Raw genomic sequence first — 22,421 nt, forward strand, 5'->3', positions numbered from 1 at the left:
TTATATGTATGCGTGTTTCACCACATACACATGTGTTTATAAATAATATATAATTTTATTATCTATTTTTAAACTTTATATAAATAGTGTCATATATCCCTACAATTTATTTTTTTCTTCTCAAAGTGATGTTTCTGAGAGGTCTCCAACTAGAGGTATGTAGCCATTTCTCATTTATTCATTTTTTATTTCTGAATAGTATACCATTGTATGAATATATCACAGTTTGTTTATTCTGTCTTTGACAGACATCTTGTTTGTTTCCAATATTTTATTATTGCAAGCTGTGCTATGATGAACATTTCTATTCATGCCTTCCTGTGCACATATGTGAGTTTCTCTAGCTGTCCAGGATTTCTAGCCTTATTTTACCTCTGAGTAACTGAGTGTCACTAAGCAGATAAATATGTGACTTTAATAAATAGTTTTCAGATGTCTTCAGTTTGTAGATGACCTGGCATTCTTACTTTCAGGAATGCTGCCTTTTTAAAAAGTAGAATAACATGTTGACATATTTTCCAGGAACTCTACAGTGTCAGGCACTAATTTATTGAAAGTGTTATTTAGTGTATTTATTTACTACAACATTCAGTTAGTTATGTATTATACAAAGGGCACAAGATGCTACAAAACCATATACTATAATATTCAAACACATTCTTCCATATGCTTATGTGTAACTCATATGTCTGTGAGTTACAAGGATATTGAAATGCACATGATATTGAAGGAAGAAGGGAAAAGAAAGGAAAAGGAGGTTTTAGGTTGGGCTGAGTTGCAGTTAACAAATAGACTTTGTCATGACATGGATTGACAGAATAGAACTTTATTTTCTCCACCATATAATACTCCAGACTGTTCCCAGGGTGCAAGGGTTGCAACTTTTCTTCCTGAAGTCACATTTCCAGTCCCAGGTTGACTGTTGCTTTACCATCCTTAAAATGTGGCTCCCAAAGTTGATTGGATGCTGTCTTAGCACTCAGCCACAGGGAAGAAAGAGCAAGGGAAAATGCAGTTCGGAATTATGAGCCAGGATCAAAACTGTCAAATACCACTGCTGCTCACATTCCATTGTCTGGGAGGTGTCACAAGACCACACCTACCTGTAAAGGATGCTAGGGAATGAAACCTATCCGTGTGCCCAGAAAGAAGAGTAAACGGACTTGGTTGAAATGCTAGTTGTCTCTTCAACAAGAATGAAGAAAGGAATTGGTACAGTTTTAATTGACGTATTTGCAGCAAGCATTTGTCAACATCAGCAAGAAGCAAGTCAATATCAATTGAGATGGAAAACAATTGACAGTCAAAAGTGTTCTTTTCTCCTTCCTCGATCTGGAGAACCTATGTTATTTTTATCTGCCTACATTTCATTTCATTCTCTCTTTCTTCTGGTAACAACAGGTTCCCAGTACTCAATCCAAGTTTTGGAGAGGATGCCCCCTGGCAAAAGAGATAAAGTTCCATGTTACTCAGATACCTTCTCCCACCCTCTCCCCAGAAAAGCACAGATGGAGGTAATGGCTGACATGCAGATGGTTTATTTGGAAAATGGTCACAGGGAGCAGGATTGAGGAGCTGAGGGAATAAAAGGATGAAAATGGAAAACCAATGCAAGGGTTCATTATCAAGGTGGCCACCATCACTCGGGACTGATGTCCAAAGTTGGTATGTCTGAAAATGAAAGTGGGGAGCATTTATACATTGGTTTAGTTGATGTGCTATCTACAAGACTCTGGAAATATACTGAGGATTGAGTGTTTCAGTACTGACTAGATGCAGAAGTGAGGACAAGAGGCATTGCACTGGTGCTCAAGTGGTGCCTGAAAAAGGCACACACCACTGGTCTAGACACTTAGTACATCTCCACCCCTAGGGTTCAGTGATTGGATCATGAGTGTGCATAAACCAAACCAGGACGTTAAAGTTATCTCCCAGGATATTTATAACAGGAGATGGTTTCTCAGATCTTTCTTCTAAGCTGAAAGGATGCAAGTCTCCTCTGCCAGCAGCCACTTTCCTTACTCCATGGAGAAAACCTGCCTGCAGAGATGAGACACAGACAGAGGGTTCTGGTGATGTCAAGTCTCAGTTCTAGTGACTGAGCTTCTCAGAGCTACCTTGATTCCCTTGACTCCTTCTTTCTTCCTCTGATCTACCTCCAAATCCAGCTAATAAACACCCTATTTAAACCACCTCAACCTAATTTCACTTGGGTTTCTGCCACTTGCAACTAAAGTGCACCTGACAATATAGAAATGAGTATTACAGGCCTTCAAGTCTAAAACTAAATGACCTGAGGTATTCTGTGCAACAGGGAGGATTTCAACCCATTGCCAGGTCTGCAAGACTCCAAGGGTCAGACCATAGAAAACTTTGAATTGCAACAGAAATCCCCCCTTGTCAAGTAAAGAAGTTTGAAACACAAGGAGACACAATGGAAAGTACTGGGGCTTAAGAGGAACTAAAGCAATAACTGAAATCTTCCTTCTCGGCCCCTTCTCAAACCTTTCTGCTGTTCTGTCTCCCCACAAGCATAATGTAAACCACAACCCAGGTAAACCACAATAAATTGGTATGCTGACTGATAGGGGACAGATAAAGTGAAAATGAAATTGCTCAGTTGTGTCCGACTCTTTGAGACCCTATGGGCTGTAGCCTGCCAGGCTCCTCCGTCCATGGTATTTTCCTGGCAAATTTACTGGAGTGGATTGCCATTTCCTTCTCCAGGAGATCTTCCCACCTCAGAGACTGAACTTGGGTCTTCCACATTGCAGGCAGACTCTTTACCATCTGAGCCACCACAGGACAGATAAACTCTGTTCAAAACTCTCCTGTCACCCTGTTCCAAGGAAGATTTGAAAGAAGCCTTCAAGCTGAGGTCCTACAGATGCACAGAGGTCTGAGTCCAATTTCTAAGAGAGAAAAAAAATGTGGGGCCAGAATGGGTTCATATTGAAGATTTATGACTCAGAAAGCTTTCTGGCACTGATTTCTAGTTAATGTAATCTCCAGAAATTAAATCAAAAGGCAGCCAAGCCTGGTGGCTCATCCATGGGGATGCTAGAGCCATACTCAGGCTAGAGAACAAATAAAGGCCTGCATATTCACATCCAGACACTAACATTATAAATTAAGCTAACAAACTGTTAAACAAATTACATTCCACCCTCCTCCATTAATGAACCCATTTATAGTGACAGGAAAAGCCAGGTTCTCATTCTGAATTCTCAGGCTGTTTGCTTTGTAGTTCCTTTCCAGAACATGGGAGTGTAGAGAGCCTCTGGCCAGGCCTTAGACTGCAGCCTGTAGCCTACCCACTTCTCTTCTCACCCAGCCCCATCCTGCACCAAAAGTAGACATGCATTGTTGTTCTTTAGTCGCTAAGTTGTGTCCAACTCTTTTGTGACCCCATGGACTGTAACCTGCCAGGCTCTTCTGTCCAAGAAATTTTCCAGGCAAGAATACTGGAGCAGCTTGTCATTTCCTACTCCAGGGAATCTTCCCAAACCAGGGATCGAACCTGCGTCTCTTGCATCTCCTGCATTGGCAGGTGGATTCTTCACCACTGAGCCACCTGGGAATAACTGCAGCATGCATATCCGAGGACCACCTATCTACCCCAACCCCCACAAATAGTCATCCCAGGAAAAGAGGCTAATGGAAACCTTGAAAGTGGATTCCAGATCATTTGGAAAGGGACTTCTAAACCCCAAGTGCATGAAGGATGGTCTCCAATGAGAGATACAGAATCCAGGTGGGCACATTCATCTGGCCCCATAGATTCTTTGCGCAGTCAGAGGAGTGCTGCTGAGACCCAGAGCAAGGTGTATGGATCTTGCTAGGCCTAAGGGTATGGGCCTCATTCCAGTGTTTGGGATCTCAAGAGCTACTCTGGCTCCAGCAGTATTTCTCTGGGTTCAGTAGGCAACCCTAGTGTCCTTTAAGTAAAGCTCTGAGTAATTTGAACTAGTTCGATAGGCTTCTGCCACCTGCCACTGAAAGGATTCTTATTAATACACTTTCAATGCCAAAAATCTCAAGCAAGTGATCTATAGCAGTGGTCCCCAACCTTTTTGGCATCAGGGACCAGTTTTGTGGAAGACAATTTTTTTCACAGACCAGGGCAGGGTGGGGATGGTTCAAGTGCATTATATTCATTGTGTACTTTATTATTATTACATGAAATACTTATACAGCTCACCACAGTGCGGAATCAGATTATCAGGCATTAGATTCTCATAAGGAGCATGCAACCTAGATCCCTCACGTACACAGTTCACAGTAGAGTTCCGCTCCCATGAGAATCTAATGCCACCACTGATCTGACAGGAGACAGAGCTCAGGCAGTAATGCAAGCAATGGGGAGCAGCTGTAAATACAGATGAAGCTTCACTTGCTCGCCTGCCGCTCACCTCCTGCCGTGACATCTTGTTCCTAACAGGTCATGGACCTATACCAGTCCAAGGCCTGGGGCTTGGGGGCCTCTGGTATACAACCACTGCTTCCATTTTTATCAAGCACTTATTCTTACCATAACTTGCCACAATGTACCTTCTTCCAGCACTCAAGTACTCTGTACTCCAGAAAATCACTAATCCAAGGGCCTTTTCTCTATCTCCAATTAGCTGGTCTGCTCTACAGCATTTGAGTATATTGAGAATTCCTTTCTTTTTATTTATTTTTTAAAACTTTTTATTTTGTGTTGGGATATAGCCAATTAATAATGTTGTAATAGTTTCAGGTGAACAGTGAAGGGACTCAGCCATACATATGCATGTATCCATTCTCCCCCAAACTCCCCTCCCATCCAGGCTGCTACATAGTATTGAGCAGAGTTTCATATGCTGTATAGTAGGTCCTTGCTGGTTATCCATTTTAAATACAGCAATGTGTACACATCCATCCCAAACTCTCTAACTATTCCTTCCCGCTATTTTCCCCCATGGTGACCATAAATTTGTTCTCTTAAGTCTGTGAGTTTCTTTCTGCTTTGTAAGTAAGTTCATTTGTATCATTTCTTTTTAGGTTCCACATACAAGGGACGTCATACAATATTTCTCCTTCTCTCTCTGACTTAACTTCACTTAGTATGACAATCTCTAGGTCCATCCATGTTGCTGCAAATGGCATTATTTCATTCTTTTTAATGGCTAGTATTAGATGTATGTACCACATCTTCTTTATCCATTCCTCTGTCAATGGACACATAGCTTGCTTCCATGTCTTAGCCATTGTGATCAGTGCTGCAATTTGGGTGCATGTGAATATTTGGGTGCATGTATCCCTTCAGATTATGTTTGTCTCTGGATATATGCCCAGGTGTGGGATTACAGAGTTATGGCAGAAAGTGAAGAGGAACTAAAAAGCCTCTTGATGAAAGTGAAAGTGGAGAGTGAAAAAGTTGGCTTAAAGCTCAACATTCAGAAAACGAAGATCATGGCATCCAGTCCCATCACTTCATGGGAAATAGATGGGGAAACAGTGTCAGACTTTATTTTTGGGGGCTCCAAAATCACTGCAGATGGTGACTGCAGCCATGAAATTAAAAGACGCTTACTCCTTGGAAGGAAAGTTATGACCAACTTAGATAGCATATTCAAAAGCAGAGACATTACTTTGCCAACAAAGGTCCGTCTAGTCAAGGCTATGGTTTTTCCTGTGGTCATGTATGGATGTGAGAGTTGGACTGTGAAGAAGGCTGAGCGCCAAAGAATTGATGCTTTTGAACTGTGGTGTTGGAGAAGACTCTTGAGAGTCCCTTGGACTGCAAGGAGATCCAACCACTCCGTTCTGAAGGAGATCAGCCCTGGGATTTCTTTGGAAGGAATGATGCTGAAGCTGAAACTCCAGTACTTTGGCCACCTCATGCGAAGAGTTGACTCATTGGAAAAGACTCTGATGCTGGGAGGGATTGGGGACAGGAGGAGAAGGGGACAACAGAGGATGAGATGGCTGGATGGCATCACTGACTCGATGGACGTGAGTCTGAGTGAACTCCGGGAGTTGGTGATGGACAGGGAGGCCTGGCATGCTGCAATTCATGGGGTCGCAAAGAGTCGGACACGACTGAGCGACTGAACTGAACTGAAGGTAGCTCTATTTTTAATTTTTTAAGGAACCTCAATCCTGTTCTCCAATTTACATTCCCACCAACAGTGTAGGAGAGTTCCCTTCTCTCTACACTTTCTCCAACATTTATTGTTTGTGGATTTTTTTTTTTTATGATGATAGCTGTTTTGACTGATGTGAGGTGATATCTTCAAAATTTATAAACAGCTCATGGTGCTTAACAGCACCAAAACAAACAACCCAGTCAAAAAATAGGCAGAAGGCATTTCTCCAAAGAAGACATATGGATGGCCAAGAGGCACATGAAAAGATGTTCAACATTGTTAATTATTAGAGAAATGTGATTCCCTTCTTTTTAAAAACTTCTCTTTTCTTAAATCTGAGATAACAAAGAAGCTGAGCTCTCCCCTATTTCTTGAAAAGCTCCTTGTAAATTGCTTTCAGTAGCTCTTTTCCTAATTGAAAGTGTTTTTCAAAGTCCTGTCTTTCTCCCTGGGCTAATTACTTCCAAAAGGCACTTACTGAAATAATTATTTGAGTCACAATGTTACTCTTTATTCTCAAAGAATTATTCATACTTATACCTCAAGGTGTCACTTCCTTAAAGATGAATCCCAAATTTCTGTCTCCACCCTTGACGTCAGTTCTAAGCCCTACTCCTTCACTTACTGAACACTTACATTTCAGGTTTTTCTTTTTTTGGCCATGCCATGCCGCATGTGGCATCTTAGATCCCTGACTAGGGACCAAACTCATGCCCCACACAGTGAAAGCATCGAGCCTTAACCACTGGACTAGCAGGGAAGTCCTTAGAGTGCAATATATCTTTCTCCTGTTATTGGCCCTCTCCTGTTTTTGTTGACTTTTGTCAGTGATTCATCTGCCCTGCCGTGCCCAGGTTTCAAATCAGGGTTACTTTGACTCCAGTCTCTTTCTCCCATCATAAAGTTCTGCTGATTTTTTCCTTGCAAGATGTTTCCTATGCATCCTTTGTTTTCTGTTCCTCTTCTATCTGTTCTGCTTCCAGTTTCTGTTCTGCTCTAGTTCATCTCCATCCTTTTACCACAACAATCCTGCTAACTTTCAATCAATCTCGATGGCCTGAGGAAAAATCCATACTCCTTTGACACATAATACATTGCAAGATGAAGAATCAACTTCAATCTTCAGTGTTTTCTTCTACTCTGCTTCAAAATAAGCTCTCCATCCCTTCTAGGCCCATCTTGCCATGGTCCTGGAATACAAATTCCTCATTCTTGTATCCCTCCCTTCACCCTTTCTTCTGTACCACTCCTCCCACCTGAAATCCATTGCCCCCCCTTCTCCTGCCCAGATCCCTGCTGATGAAACTCAAGTCCCAGTTCCTCAGTGAAACTCTCTCCCATTTCAGCTCAGTGTTTTCTTGCTTCCTTTTCTGAACTCCCATCTGTTTTATTTCTTGGACACATTTACTGTCTTGAACTATAGGCTTCCCTGATGGCTCAGAGGGTAAAGCGTCTGCCTGCAATGCTGGAGACCTGGGTTCGATCTCTGGGTTGGGAAGATCCCCTAGAGAAGGAAATGGCAACCTACTCTGGCACTTTTGCCTGGAAAATCCTATGGACAGAGAAGCCTGGTAGGCTACAGTCAACGGGGTCACAAAGAGTCGGATGTGACTTCACTTTCTATTGCATAAATTTGTTCATGCTATAGTTGCCATTTAAATCAGATTTACTTTAATTTGTATGAAAAAGAACTATTTTCCTATTTCACTTTTCTACCACCTCCTCCCCTACTTACTACACAATACTGTAACAATAGGTGCTTAAGAAATTTTACTTTGTTACTTCTTTTTTCTAAAAGAAAAGGCTGTCATTAGTCTGGGTGAACTCCGGGAGTAGGTGATGGACAGGGAGGCCTGGCGTGCTGCGATTCCTGGGGTCGCAAAGAGTCGGACACGACTGAGCGACTGAGCTGACTGAACTGAATCTGTTTTGTCTAATGATGTACATTATTGTGGATACTAAAGGGGTGGGTGAGAAATAGCAAAACTCTCCTTAAAGGTTCACTCTACACTTACCCATTCTACTAAAAAATGCCCCCACCTTATCTCACTGTTGTCTTTGTCTGTGAGAAACAAACAAAATATGTAGAAAATATTATTATACTCTAAGAAGTTCTCTTGTTCAGAAATTCCTCTTACCTTCACTTTTTTTCTGAATGCAGTCTTAGATCTTAGCAGATCTGTTTTTAAATTTCAAAGGGAAAAGAACCATCAGACTCAGCAGACATAGTCGTATCCTTCTTTCTTTTTATTGAAAAGGAATCACTTCTATTCTAGCGCAAACAATGTATATTTTACATCATAAAGCAAGATATAATTTACATATTACATTTCTTATGAGATCTTTATACCCTAAATGTCATTCCCTTTTTTATCCAGTCACCTCTTCCAGCTTGATTTAACCTGCCAAGTACTCTACATATCAGTGTCTTGTTTGGGGAGGGACTGGGAACACAGACGGTTGGTATGTATTCATCTGTTATCTGGGTATAGATGATGAAGAACAGGGATATGCCTTTGAACTTCATGGACCTGAGGCCCTCTCACACCTGGTTTAGGAGCCAGCATGCTGTTCTTTCAAATCACATATGAAACTTCTATTTTTTTTAAATCAATAATGAATGAACAAAATTGAGTGCTGGTACCCTGTGTACATTTCTCCATCAGATCCTTATATAGTCCATGTTTGTGGTATTGATTGACTAGCAATAAAAGCTCCTATGGCTGACAGCATTGATTATTCTATGATATTCCTGGACAGCAAGCACTTGCCCAGGCACTGCCTAATTTCATCCAGCACTGGGGTTATGGGGGTTCACGCTTTTCTCTTCACCACTCAAAATGAATGTCAGGACAAAAGTTTCAAATGACCTTGTTTTACATGATCCTCTACCTCTTTACTCCCTCTTCTAAGACTCCCCCCATTTTTAGCAAAGTCTTTTCACCTGTGATGTCTCTTCCCTGCACTATACACCCCAAACCTTCTCTTAGTTGTTCTCCCCAAACTCCAAAGGTTCACTAGTTTCTTGGACTGCACTCTTTTCACAAAGAATGTTTTGATCTACTAGGATAAAAACTTGATAATCCACGGCAGCTAGTGGGACAAGAGAATTAGTTGAAGAATACTTTAGGAAGCAGTAATGTGTGTTGTTCGGCCAGCCTACATAAACCATTCAGTAAGAAATGACTTAATAGTATGTTAAAAGAAGAGGAAATCAGTTGATGAAAGCAAAATGCATATAAGATGGGCTTCCTTCTTATTAAAAGAAGTTTAGAATCAACATTGGTAATACATTTCCAGATCGATGACTGTTTGACTGAAAATACCACCATTAGTTCAATCTGATATGCCAGGGAAAATCACGAATGTGTACTGAAAGTGCACCTTAAATCCCAAATCCTTGCCTGTTACTCACAGTTGGCATATTTGGCCAAAATCAATCTAAAGCTTTTCAACTAATTTAAAAAATTATTATAAATCCAAGTTGGTCAAGATGAAAATATAAGTCAAAGAGATGTCTGTTCTGTGTGTCTCAAGTTATTTTTTGGTCAAATGATGTGATTTTTTGAGAGGTCTGCAAATATAAGCCTATTTCTCATTTCCAAATGCAAGGTTATAAGTATTTACAGCAAGGTAGCTTCTCCTTGCTAGAAAACAAGGCTTCTGGGTACCATAGCCCTCTATTAACATCATTTACTTTCATAGTCCCTTCCCTCCCATGGCTACAAAGTGCTGGACATACAGAGAATACAGGAAAGAATAAAGGAGCAAATGATTAGAGCCTCACAACACCCCTGTGAGGTAGGTAAGTATTGTTAAACCCATTTTACAAAAAAAAAGGTAAACCAAGGCATGGCATGAGAATGTGGTTTGGTCATGTCTACCTGACAAGTTACAAAAGCATGGGTGGAAACAAAGAGAAAGAAACAAAAGATCAGTCCTAGATACTAAACTTTATGTCAATAGATTAGAAGACACAAATAGCCAACAATTGCCTTTCAGATTCTTAGAATTTAGATAAACCTTTAAGTATTTCACTGAATCATGTATCTTTCCTATTCCTGTTGAGTGGGAAAAGGACAGATAACTAAATGGCTTTTCCTCTGCTAAGTCTAATTCTCATGCTAGTTTAGTATGTATCAGCCTTTCACCAGAGTTCAGGTGCCAAACTCAAGGACATTTTCATAGCCTCGATTGTTTCTAATGTATTTAAAATGCTAATGTGAAAATTATAACTGTTCTCAAACAGCTGCTTTATCAGTTGCTCTGTGGCCATAGTGAGAATTTTGTGTAGAGAAGGAAAGGAAACAAGATCCCTAATAAAAAGTCTTACCACGGTAGAAATAAGGACACTGATGATGGTGTGAAATTTGCTCTTGGTAGTGTTTGAGAAACTGCAAACTCAAGCTTGTAAGAATATTTTATATATATATATATAATATATAAATATATACAGTATATATATAAGTGTGCATCTGACTACCCTTAAGGCACCAAAGAGATGTAGGCCATGCCTTTCACAACTTAGTGTTTGTCTTCCTAGAGAAATGTCTCTTCCTCTCTCAAGTGAAAAATATGTCTTCTATCAAATAAGCCTATGTTAGCAAATTACTCAAGAAACAACAAATATCTTTAACTTAAGATGGCTGTTTGCTTGGATAGGGGTGAGGGGTAGTAGTGAGGTGATATTATCCTCTATTGCTTAGAGCTTAAATCTAGAGCTTAGAGCTTAGAATTAGCCAGATGTAGCCAATCACGTTGGATTAGACAGGCCAGTGACCAGATGTTGTATACAACTGCTTTGTTTCCCACCCCCCCACCCCATAGTAGCTGATGGAACCTTACCATGACCAACAGAGATGGAGACAATGAGCAAAGGAATTATGTCTGGCACAAATTCTTCAGAAAGACTTTGGCTTTTCAGAAGTTCCTAGAGCTTCTGTTCAGAGAACTGGGAAGAAGGGTGGGGTAAGGCACTGAGGTTCACTGAGGAGACTATAGGCAAGTATTCTGAATATATATATACATATATGGTTTCTTTGGCTGCTGTCGATTCTTTTAAAACCCATACAATCATGGGGGTGGGTGGGCTGAACTTAACTGAAGAAGCTCAGAGTATATTAAGCAAAGCATATGAATAGAAGGAAAAACAAAATTAACACACACAGAAGCAAGTGGTGGTGGTATCCCAGAGGGAGGAGGAACATTTGTTAACTACTTTTCATTTTGCTCCTCTCCTGCTTTTCTCTGCCATGGTCCCAATAGTTTAGTTCTGGTTTTTGTTTGTTTGTTTGTTTTTATTTATTTATTTTTTTTCCAGCAGATGTAGAAATGACAGAGCAGGATAGGTGTCTTATGGTTTTTGACTTCTTCTTAGGCCTGTTTAATTATTTTTTTTCCTCAGTTGACTGTTGGCACCTGGTTCCTCTGTAAACTATATTCCTTGGCCTTCAGTCTCAGGTTGGCAATGCTGTTGGCCATGTTGATGCCCTGTGCAGGGTTATTGTTGGCACATGTGGCAGAATAAGTAGCCATGGCGCTGTAGGGACAAAGGAGAGAGCAGGGAGAATAAGAGGCATTAGTTTCATGAAGTCGCAAGTCTGTGCCCCAGCTGGGTGCAACTCTCAGGATGGGGGCAGGCAGGTTGGACTACATGACCTCTGAGGTCCCTCACAGCCCCAGGTTTTCATTAGTCTAAGGCCCTTAGTGTGTTGAAGGTCCTTAGTGGCAAGTGCTTTGAAGGGCAGGGGAAAGCAGTGGAGAGTGGAACAAGGTCAGGGGGGAAGTATTTTCTGTGTTGGATACAGTGAGTAATGATTTATTTCTGGGGTGAGAGACGAAAGCTGCTTATGGTGGATAGCAGGTGTTTCATCAGCTGACCAATTAAAACAGTATTTAATCTTGTCCTGCCTCTATCAATAGTTTCTGGGAGTGAGAAGGAAGAGAAGGAGGCATTTGGAAAAAGAAACTAAAGGACATTTTGCCTTCCTCACTCTAGGTAGCTGACTTGAATTCTAACACATTTTAACGCATTTTAGATAATCACTGAATACCATATTAAATAGTTTCCTTGAAGAACCAGTTAAACAACCTAAGATGACTTCTCTGGCTTTCTTGATCCACTGGTTGATGGTACCAAGTATTGCATAATCAAGAAGTTTCCATCCTTATTGGCCTTCATTTTATAACTTTTACTCAAAAGTACTTGAGCAGCTTACACTGCATGCCGTGTCCATTATTTTGGAAATGTTTAGATATCCTATATAAACTAGCAAATGATCCAGTTTCAGTATTCCTGACCTCAGAGGTAATTGTTTCTGACTGTTCTTATTGTGGAGAAAAGCCCAAAGTCAGAGACTGTAATTAAGACCTAGGAATACCACTGGACAGAAATTTGTAATTAGTGGCTTTCTGTTAATTGCATCTAAGAATTTCTTTAAAAGGAAATGTAAAGATTTCTTAGACTAGGATGCAAGGTATCTATTACTTGATACTAAATAGATATAAAGGAACAACTCATTTTAATTAAATGAACATATTTCTAGTTGTTTCTAAGATTAGCAAAATACCTTTCAACTGAGGGCTGGAATGAGATAGACTTATAAATGGAATGACATGTGCTCTGCTGGTGCCTGCATTCCTGTGCAATTTTGTCAGCCACACAGGAGTTTGTGGTTCTGGGGATCAAGTGTTGGACCAGAAAGAGAAAAAAACTAAAGCTACTCTACAAATAGGAAGATTACATATCATTAATACTTATTTGGGATACCATGCAGTCAAGACTTCAAGTCAAGAATTATAGTCAAGACTCACAATAGCTTGTTCCAGCTCAATTACTAGCAATTAACCCAGGAAAACTGGGTTAAAAATTATAATATGTCTTACTAGAAAATACATCCTTAATTTAAGACCCTTATAACACTGGTATGTGTGAGTGTTTATATGGGTGTCCTATCGCAGGAGGAAGACTCGGAAGCATTCCAAAATAATGCTACGCTCTTTCATTTTTGAAAATGAAAACTCTTACTCCTTTCTGGGTACCTGATCTTAACTGTCTAGACAAAGTTAGGTTCATCTATAGCACCCTGTACTTTTCCTTTCAGCACTTAATTTTAATTCCTCAACTATAAGCTCCATAGATGAGACACCACATCTGCCTTGTTCACCACTGTGCCTCCAGGTAGAGCTCACACCATATCTAGCACATATTTGGCATTCAAGAAAGTATTTAGTGAATAGATAAGTAACTGAGAAATATCTAGGTACTGTATGATTAAACTGATTACTGCTCAGTATCAGTGATCTCTGTCACCCTGCTGTGAGTAATGATTTCTAAAAGTATTTTACCAACAGACTTTGATTTTAAGGAACCAGTCCTTCCCATTAATTTTGGCATCTTACTAGAATGAGAAAAATCAGAAGGGACATAACAAAAGCAGGGGCTGATGACTGCATATTCTTAATCCACCACAAATAGCTTTTAACAGTAACCCAAAAATGAATAAATATTGGTGCAGGTTAGATTTACAGAATAGACTATTACTCCAACCACTATCTACCAAAAGACAACAGCTGAAAAACAGTCTCAATTCAGTAGGTTTTAATTAGGAGTGAAAAAAAAATAATCAGAACAACCTGTTAAAATGGGACAAGTTTTTTTTCTTTTGTTACAATATACCAAGAAGTTTCACTTATTTTCAAAATCCATTTACATATTGTCATTCAAATTCTATATGAATTACATGCTTCCATTCAAGACCCTATCAGAAAGAAATGCAAATCCATAAATCACATACTTGAGAAATTTCTAGGATATACTGAAATCTAAGATTTCAAAGAAAAAAATCTACGTATCTAAGAAAAGAGACAACTGGATTTAGGAAATGAGCCTAAATTGTATATTATGAAATCAACCAAATCAGCCTTTCTTAGCCAGATTTCTGTGAGAGAATTAAGTCCTAAAGATGATATATGGTACCAGTTTAAATGTATAGGAGATAAGTTGGGATCTTGAGTTATCTGGTTTTTTTTTTTTTTTTTTGTTAAATACTGAGAATAAAATTGAATGGCTTCTGAAAACAGGAAGGTAAAATTTCATGAGAGAGCAAAAAGAGAAAAAGTTCTCTGATGGCAAACTGGAAATATGGCAAACATGGAATACTGTGCTTTTAAGTATTTGACTCAGTTTCTTGAGACATTCTTTGAGATTCTGGACAAGGAAAGTTTCATTTAATAGAGATTCTCTTTTTCTTTTGATAATCAAGGGTGTGGTCCATTTTCCTTAGTTGACAAAGGGAATTAGAACTGTGGGGGATTAGTTTGCTGAAAATGCTGTTACTGTTTTCTAGAAATGTGTATTTTACTTGTGATTTCAATTTTGTCTATTATACAACCATTTTGCTGTACACTTCATAATTTACTAGTGTCATCTGGTTTTCTAGTCTGAAGACTTAGTATGGTAACACATTTCTTGGAAATATTGAGACTCTGTCTCTAATGCAGGCCAAATGTTAATATTCCAAATGAGATGAATGCTGATCCACTTCCCATCTCAAACCCAAATTAGTGAAATTAGAGTTGTATTTTATCTGGGAGACTAGATTTTCACTGAGACACCTTTCCTTAAACAACAGGCTGTGTTTGCAGAGTTGAGAACAGCACTCTTGTCTAATTGTACTGTGGTTCTTTTATAAAGACACCACTGTGTTTTGATACCATGGTAATGCCTTATAGGTATTTCTCAAGTTAGAAAGTTATCAGAATAAAAAAGAAAGAAGTTGCTATTAATGAATGAGTTTTGCAATATCCTAGATGCTTGATAAGTGATAAGATTTTCACTTGATAAATGTTTAGAAAAGTTATAAACTTTCAAAAATTGGTCTAACATTTCAGCATTGCATAGCCATAAGAAGTAAGATGAAGAAACAGAGACTGTCTTAATTCACAGCCTCTAAATAAATGCTTGGAATACACAACTCTATAGGCAGAGACCTCAGCAATATTTTGTGCATGTACTAAAGAAAATGAGTCTGTTTTCCCTCCAGTAGTTTGACATGAGTCTAGTCTCTCAACCTAAATTAAAAGTGCCATTTAGGCAAGTAGGGACCAGTCCCTTGACATACCAGTGCCAATCAAGACATGTTACTGTCAGAAAAGACAAAATTAATCTAAAAGCAGCTTAGTCATGCTTTTAAAAAGCCTTAGAAATATGATGGAGAGGACCCACTTCCAAAAGTAACAACAGATGCAAGAAAGCCTTGAGTGGCTGCCAATCTGAAAGATTGTTCATGACCACCTGTTTTCCATGTCATCAAAACTTCTGAAGCTCTGTGTTAGGAAAATAAAGAGAACTCTGAAATGTTTTCTCACAAGACAGAAACCAATGAGGTTAATAAGCTGTTTTCAACCAAATTTTGGGGGCAATTCAGATCATGGCCTTCCTAAACAGGATTAAGTTTCCTGGGCTAAAAAGATGAGGTTAAAACTAATTAATTTATTAAGCACATGATAACACAAAAAGCTTGCTTACTGACACCTAGAGATCTTGCCCATTGATCTTACCTTCTGCCTATTCCCCTAACAGGATGGAGACATGAGATAAGTACTAAGACTGGGCTTATAGCATTTGGCCAAAGCAGCATTTCTATTTGGTTTTTAAGAATGTAAAGTTCTTTGTGTCCGTGACCAAGAAATCACACTGATGAATAAAAGGCATTGAGGAATCAGAGATGAAAAAGAAATACTTGTATCCCATCTGTTGATTCAGCGAATCTGCTCTGGAACTTGCACAGAGCTGACACATTTAAGTAAGCTTGAAATTTTTCCATCTCCTTATTTGGAGATTCCTAACAGATGGAGCTCAGCCATAGACAGCAGAATGCTAACCACCAGCAGGGTTAGAGTTCTGTTTTCACTTGGGGACAAATAATTTTTGATAATTTCAACCTACCTTGAGAGGTTGTCCTGAGGAATAATATGTTAAAATGCCTGTCTAACACCAAAGGAAGTATGGAAAATACTATGGTATGGAAGCCAGGAAACTTACGAACATCTCCCCTTCTGCTTTCCAGTCACCCAGAATGTAGATCCCACCAATCACAAAACAATTAAGGAGAGCTGAGGGTGGGGGTGGATAATACCTGACTCAGTTTTCAACTCTTTGTTTTCTATTTGATTCTTCCGAACAAATGATAACAAACTATGGAAAAATTCACCCCAAAGACAGATCTGTCAGCCCAAGAAGTCTGTGTGTCTTTCTGGGATCCTAGGGGTTCTCAGATTTTTCCAAAGGCTATAGAGCTTGAGGTTTTTGTGAGTCTGTTTGTGATGTGTAAAGGTTGGAGATCATCTCTTGGGTTTGTTCTGTTGTCAGTGCAAGAACAACAGAGGTTTACGTGCTTCCATCTCATAAAATTCAATATGAGTTTTCCTAGGGGAATTTAAACTTTTAAAGAGAGACCCGATAAATCCTTTGGGAAGTGATTTTTTGTAATTTAAGTAATCATTTCCAACTTCTGTTTTTAAAACTTAGAAGTTGATCTCTTTAAATGTGCATTTAGCTCTTAAAGTAGACACATTTGGACCATATTTCATTACTAAGACTTCAGTTTGCACTGCATGTTCAGTGATCCATCTGCCATTGTAAACATTTTTCCTCTAAAAATGTTTTATATATGAAGTCTTGCATCTTTCTGCTGTCTCAGTGATTTTTGTTTTTCTTTTTGAAATGCACATTGCTTAACCATAGGTTCCAAACGCCCCTGTGTGATATATAATAGGGAAATTCTTACTAGCTCAATCTTAGATACAAGGCACATAAGAGATCCATGACTCAACTGGCCTGAAGAGCAACAAGAGCCAGGACAAGAACATAGTTCTTCTGACCTCTGTCCTATATCCTCTAAAGCCTCACTATTCAAAGCATGTACCAAGTGTCCACAGCCTGGGCATCACATGGGAGCATGTTAGATGTGCAATTCCCAGGTCTTGCCCTAGACTCACTGAATCTGAGTCTGCGCTGTAACATGATCCCAGGTGATTCATATGCCCAGTAATCCTTGAAGAGCCCTTCTCTAGGCTATCAGGCTACCCTGAACTCTATGGACATATTTTTCTTGCAGTTCTGGTTTCCAATAGTATTTCCCACTGGAAGACCTCACCGCTTTCATGTCTAGGACTGTAAGCCCCGCTTTCTTGAACATACTTAATTCCCACTTACACCCTACCCCCAGCAGCCACCCTCTTCCCCCTCTGACAAGTTACCTTTTCAGTGTCTTCCGTTAGAATCCGTTATGAAGCCCCTCGTGTAAACAACATCTTGGGAGGGAGGAGGATCTATTTTTGAAAGTGTGAAAGGGAGAAATGAGCCAAATGCGTTCAGCAGATGTCAGGCAGCACTGTGACCACGATCAAATGAGGGGAGGAGGAGGAGAAGGTTGGGGGAGGGAAATCGTGGATAAGGATCACTGGCCTCTCTTTCACTTGTCACTAGTTTCCTTTGAAGCCCAGCCCTCCCTCTGGAAATGGCACTCCAGACCAGTACTGCAGAGCCAGACCATTCTTTATCTATCTTTCACAGGAAAGGATGTCCCTGAGGAAAGGTTTCTTGACTACTTCATTCAAAACAACAGTCAAAAGTCCAGGACTTGGTAAATCACTGCTGCCCAAGAGGCAAAACTGTACAAGTCAAGGAGTCTTAATAACTCTGGTGCTTGTGTGTGCTTTCAGTTGCCTAAGGAAACAGTTCTGAGCAAACCAGTGAGTATGCGCGCTGAAGACAAGCTTTTTTCAACTGGCTTTGGGTAGATAAAGAAGACACCTGCCAGGACAGTAGTGTCCAGTTAGGGATTACTTTGCTACTCTGGGCGACTCAGTTGCCTGCCTGACATCATCACCTCTAATATCCTCGAGGTAATGAAGGAGGTCAGGACATGCTATAAATAGAGTGAACCATATGTCTCAGTTTGCCAGGGAAAATCCCAGTTTAAGCCTGTTGTCCTTGTGTCATTATTAATAGAACCCCCCTTTTACTCTCACAAGTGTCCCAGTTTGGATGATTAATTATACAACCACCACTCTGGATATAAAAGACACCCAGAAAAAAAAAAATGTTGGCTGTTTCCCAGGTTATAATTCTGACCATACGCAAGCTATCTGCTTTGAGACTTGGTTTCCTCCTCTCTTCTTCCAGGGGAGAGCTGTGGAAGTCAGCAAACTGTCCTCTCTGGCAAAATTGTCTCCTCAAAGTCCCTGGGTTGCATGTCTCACTCATGCCAGGGAATGCCCACACACTCCAGAACATGGACCTCAGTGGCAGGCATGCTTCCCACATCTGAGACAAATCCTGAATCAAACAGGCATGATTACGTAGTTTTCCAGTCTTATTCTTTCTACTATTTTCAATAGAGTAAGATTTAATGTGAATGAAAGTAGGGTTATATGGCCTAATACATTAGACAGAAACAGGATTCACGAGCCCTGGCTCTAACTCTGCGTGCCAAAGGCTTAAATTTGGGCAAGTGTTCAGTCTCTTCTTTGGAACCAGATCAAGGACAAAGCTGCCACACAGGAGCATCCAAGGATTAACCAAGAGAAATGCTTTTTAATGAATGTCACATGTGAGATAACTAATTTGACATAATAGTACCAACAGAAATAGCGAGTTAATTTTCCATAACACAAAAGATTTATCATTTCCTTTGCTTTTCATCACTTGGTTTTCTTTTATATTTCCTTAAAAACACTTATATTTCCTACCAAGCTTCAAAATGTGAGATCATAATGAGTATTTTGGCTCTAAACACAGCAGAAATATCTTTAAGGAACAAAATAATTTTTTGCCACTTTTTGAAATTAATCAAAATATAAACACTTCAGTCAACACTGGGTCAAAAACATAATTGTTGATTAAATTACTGTTTAAACCATCATTTTTCTACTTAAATCTGGAGATTAATTTATTCTTCATACAGAATATGAACAGTCAGATTCTGTGAAATTTTTAATTATTTTTTAACAAACTCTGTGTCTAAGAGAGAAAAGATATAAAAGTATACCATGAATTGAATAAGAAGTAACTAGGTTATACGATTTTAAGTGAAAGGAGCAGAATACAAAATAGTATTTACACTATGTCTATACTATATAAAATACTGAACTCTAATTGCAAAAATAAACACTAGTTATCTCAAGATGGTGGAATTATGAGTGTTTTTTTAAAAGTGTATCTAGTATTTCTACACAATCTTTCAAATTAAAATATAACACTTTCCCAAAAGGCATACATAAATTGCATGCTAATAATTTCAGTTAGATGCCCATATACAAAGTATGTATAATGCAGGCATGGGATTTGAACTTCTGCTGAGGTCCAGGTAATCTAGTCCAATATTAAGGTTTTCATCCCCACTATGCAGTATACTGCCCTCCATCTCTCACTGGTAAGGACCACATGACAGCCATCTGGGTTATTACAGCTGGTAAAAAAAGTTCCTTACTAGGATCCAGGAATAAATAAAAAGGAGCTAAACTTCCTGGTTGTGACCAAATTCAAACCAGAGACTTCAAGCTCTGATCCACATCCATTTCCCAAACCATTTAATGAGTCTATGAGTTATCAATATTTATAAAAAAAAAAAACCACCAAAGCAATCTTTCACTTATTTAAGAAATTAAAGAATATGTGATTTTGTAATGGCCTGCAAAATATATTTTTCAGTAAATCCTTTGGGAGAGGAGTCTAAATTTTAAAAAGGACACACAAATAGGACTAATCTTTTGAAATTAGCAAAGCATATTATGTCTAAGAGCAATAGTAATTTCCAATTTCCTAAGCATAGACCAAAGCAATTCAGGCTAATTTCATAATGGGGAATTGAAAAGAAATTTCCAAATGCATTTATGGCATTTCTTTCAAGGAATTGATTTCAAACAGAAAGAATATTTAGGTAAGGTTTTTGCTTTAATTAGATCAAATTTGAAACTATCAGCATTTCACTAATGTTGCATTTCACATCAGGAACTCAGCATCAACTGGGAGATAATCTCTTATACTTAGTTTAAAACCTCTCTTTAAACTCTTAATTAACCTTAACAATAAAAAGGTAAACAGGAGAATAGTAAGTGGTTTGTAAATACTTCTTCCTCTGCTGCAATTGGCCAGAGAACACAGAGCCTTGACCTGTTTTCTAAGAGTACTCAGGCTTAGGTTCAAATAGACACTTTAGACTGATGACAATGCATTAGGCACGTGTGTTTCAGCTTCCCTCTGGCATTTGTCTGTTTTTTTCTGAACAGCATAATCAATGAAAGTTAAAAGCTTTCCAAGCAATTGAAATAATATTATGTTATTTGCTTCCTTCATATTTTCACCTTTTAAATATAAAAATTTAGTGAAAATTATACACTGCTTTCATATATATATTTCTTAAACCCACACAAACTAACCCCAAAAGAACTTCAAATAAGTTGACAAGAACTAGCAATAGAATAGGAAAGCATCTTGGATCATAAGACATTCCCACCTATTAATAAAGAACTATGGCCATTAGAGTGATCTGAATGATCTTGGGTTTTTTCCCTTCTCTCTCTGTCTCTCTCCTTCTTTTTCCCCTTCCTTACTTCTTTTCATTCCACATCAGTTTTATTGTGAAGTTTGCCTTTGGTCCTACACTTAGAGCCTTATGTGTTAAATTCCTACTTGAGCATAATCCAACCGATCTATCCAGTTTGGAAATGGAATAAAGTTTTGTTCCAGAATGATTGCAAGAGGGACTCTGGGCATAGCTTAATGATTTTTTCTTTTAGATTCTTCCCCATCTTTGAAACCTTTTGCAAGAGTTCCTGAGTCCAAGAGGAGACTGCTGTTGGCCTGCCCCTCTCTCTTCTGCCCCAGACCCTGCTCCTGGGGCAACTAGTGATCTCCTGTGAAAATCTGGGGATGTCAGCAAGTTGAATGTCTCTGAAGAGGTTAACCCAGTAAGAAATGTCAGCCAGCTGCACAAGCAGCTTTGAATGTGACCAACCGCTGAGAAATGTGTGGAGGTGGAGCAAGGGAGAGTGGGCCAGTCATTCACCTGTACGGAGAGGCCGTCCCCCAGGAGAGATAATCAGTGGGTCTTGGAGCAGGACGAGGTACGATGGGCTGCTCCACAGCAGTCACGTCTCCTGAGTAGGATTTGAGGAGGGAAGCATTTTTATTGGCCAGCATGGCTCTCTCATTCCTGCGGAATTTGGCTCTTCGGTTCTGAAACCACACCTGGAAGATTGTCAGAAGGAGAGAAGGGCATGAGGAGCGAGAGGAAAAACAAAGGAGAGGTTCCATGAATAAACTCCTGGTTGATTTTTACCATATAATACCTTCCCAAGGAAGATATAGACTAAGCATGGGATTCTTTCGAGAACATGCCATAATCCTTCCCCAGTGGGCCATGTACCAGGGCTATTAAGAACAAAGACTAAAAGGTGCTTCCAATGATCAAGCCACCAGATATGGGAACCCATTTGAACCCATGACGAGCCCATTTGACAGCAAATTGTGGATTATAATTCCTTTTGGAATTATAATAAAAAAGAAAAATCTCATCCAGACTTCTGCCACAGGTATAATGACGTTTTTAAAGTTTCTTCAAAGTTCTTCAAAGGGCAGAAACATCATCTGCTTTTATGACACTTGTTGGATATTTAAAGAAAATCTCCCATCTTCCCAGAAGTAGACCCTGCGTTAAGGATTTCAGAAGCAAATTGTTTATCTGGGAGGTGCAAGGAATAACCACAGAAGAGGGAGGAAGTAACAGAAGAAAAGCAGCCTCTAACTGGTGTGCTACTGAACCAGCTCTGTCTGTGGGAGCTTAGTCCTTGAGGGACCCTAAGGGTAACACAGGGCACACACCTCCCACTGGAGGGGTGAAAGAGTTGTGGATTCATACATTGGCTCCTGTCAGTCACTGGTTATTAGTGTTCCAACACTTCTGGCATGTCTCCTGAAGTTCTAGAAAGAAACTTGTAAAACAGAAATTCAGATACTGAAAGTTGGAAGCTGGTTGGAGTATATTTAATTGCAGGCTTCCAAGGAAATGGGCAGCACTGATACCATTGAGGACAGCTAATAAAAACTCTACCATTTATTAAGTGCTACTGCTGCTAAGTTGCTTCAGTTGTGTCTGACTCTGTGCGACCCCATAGACGGCAGCCCACCAGGCTCCCCCGTCCCTGGGATTCTCCAGGCAAGAACACTGGAGTGGGTTGCCATTTCCTTCTCCAATGCATGAAAGTGAAAAGTGAAAGTGAAGTCGCTCAGTCGTGCCCGAC

General features: G+C 39.5%; 1 protein-coding gene across 3 annotated transcripts in view; it reads right to left on the minus strand.

Annotated features, from left to right (window-relative positions):
* Positions 1-828: 828 nt before the first annotated feature.
* Positions 829-22,421, minus strand: part of PRRX1 (paired related homeobox 1) — an 86,322-nt gene continuing 64,729 nt past the window's right edge. Inside the window, exons 3-5 of one of the 3 annotated variants that reach the window (XM_070385312.1) lie at positions 21,188-21,369; positions 17,376-17,447; positions 829-1,440 (exon numbers count right to left, since the gene is read on the minus strand). In XM_070385312.1, coding sequence (XP_070241413.1) covers positions 17,393-17,447; positions 21,188-21,369 — 237 coding nt within the window. In that variant the 3' untranslated portion in view covers positions 829-1,440; positions 17,376-17,392. Of the gene's footprint in view, positions 1,441-8,337; positions 11,653-17,375; positions 17,448-21,187; positions 21,370-22,421 lie in introns of those variants that run through there. The other 2 variants (XM_005902392.2, XM_005902391.3) reach the window with 2 other exon arrangements.

The sequence above is a fragment of the Bos mutus genome, chromosome 16, assembly GCF_027580195.1.
Source record: "Bos mutus isolate GX-2022 chromosome 16, NWIPB_WYAK_1.1, whole genome shotgun sequence".
Lineage (NCBI taxonomy): Eukaryota > Metazoa > Chordata > Mammalia > Artiodactyla > Bovidae > Bos > Bos mutus.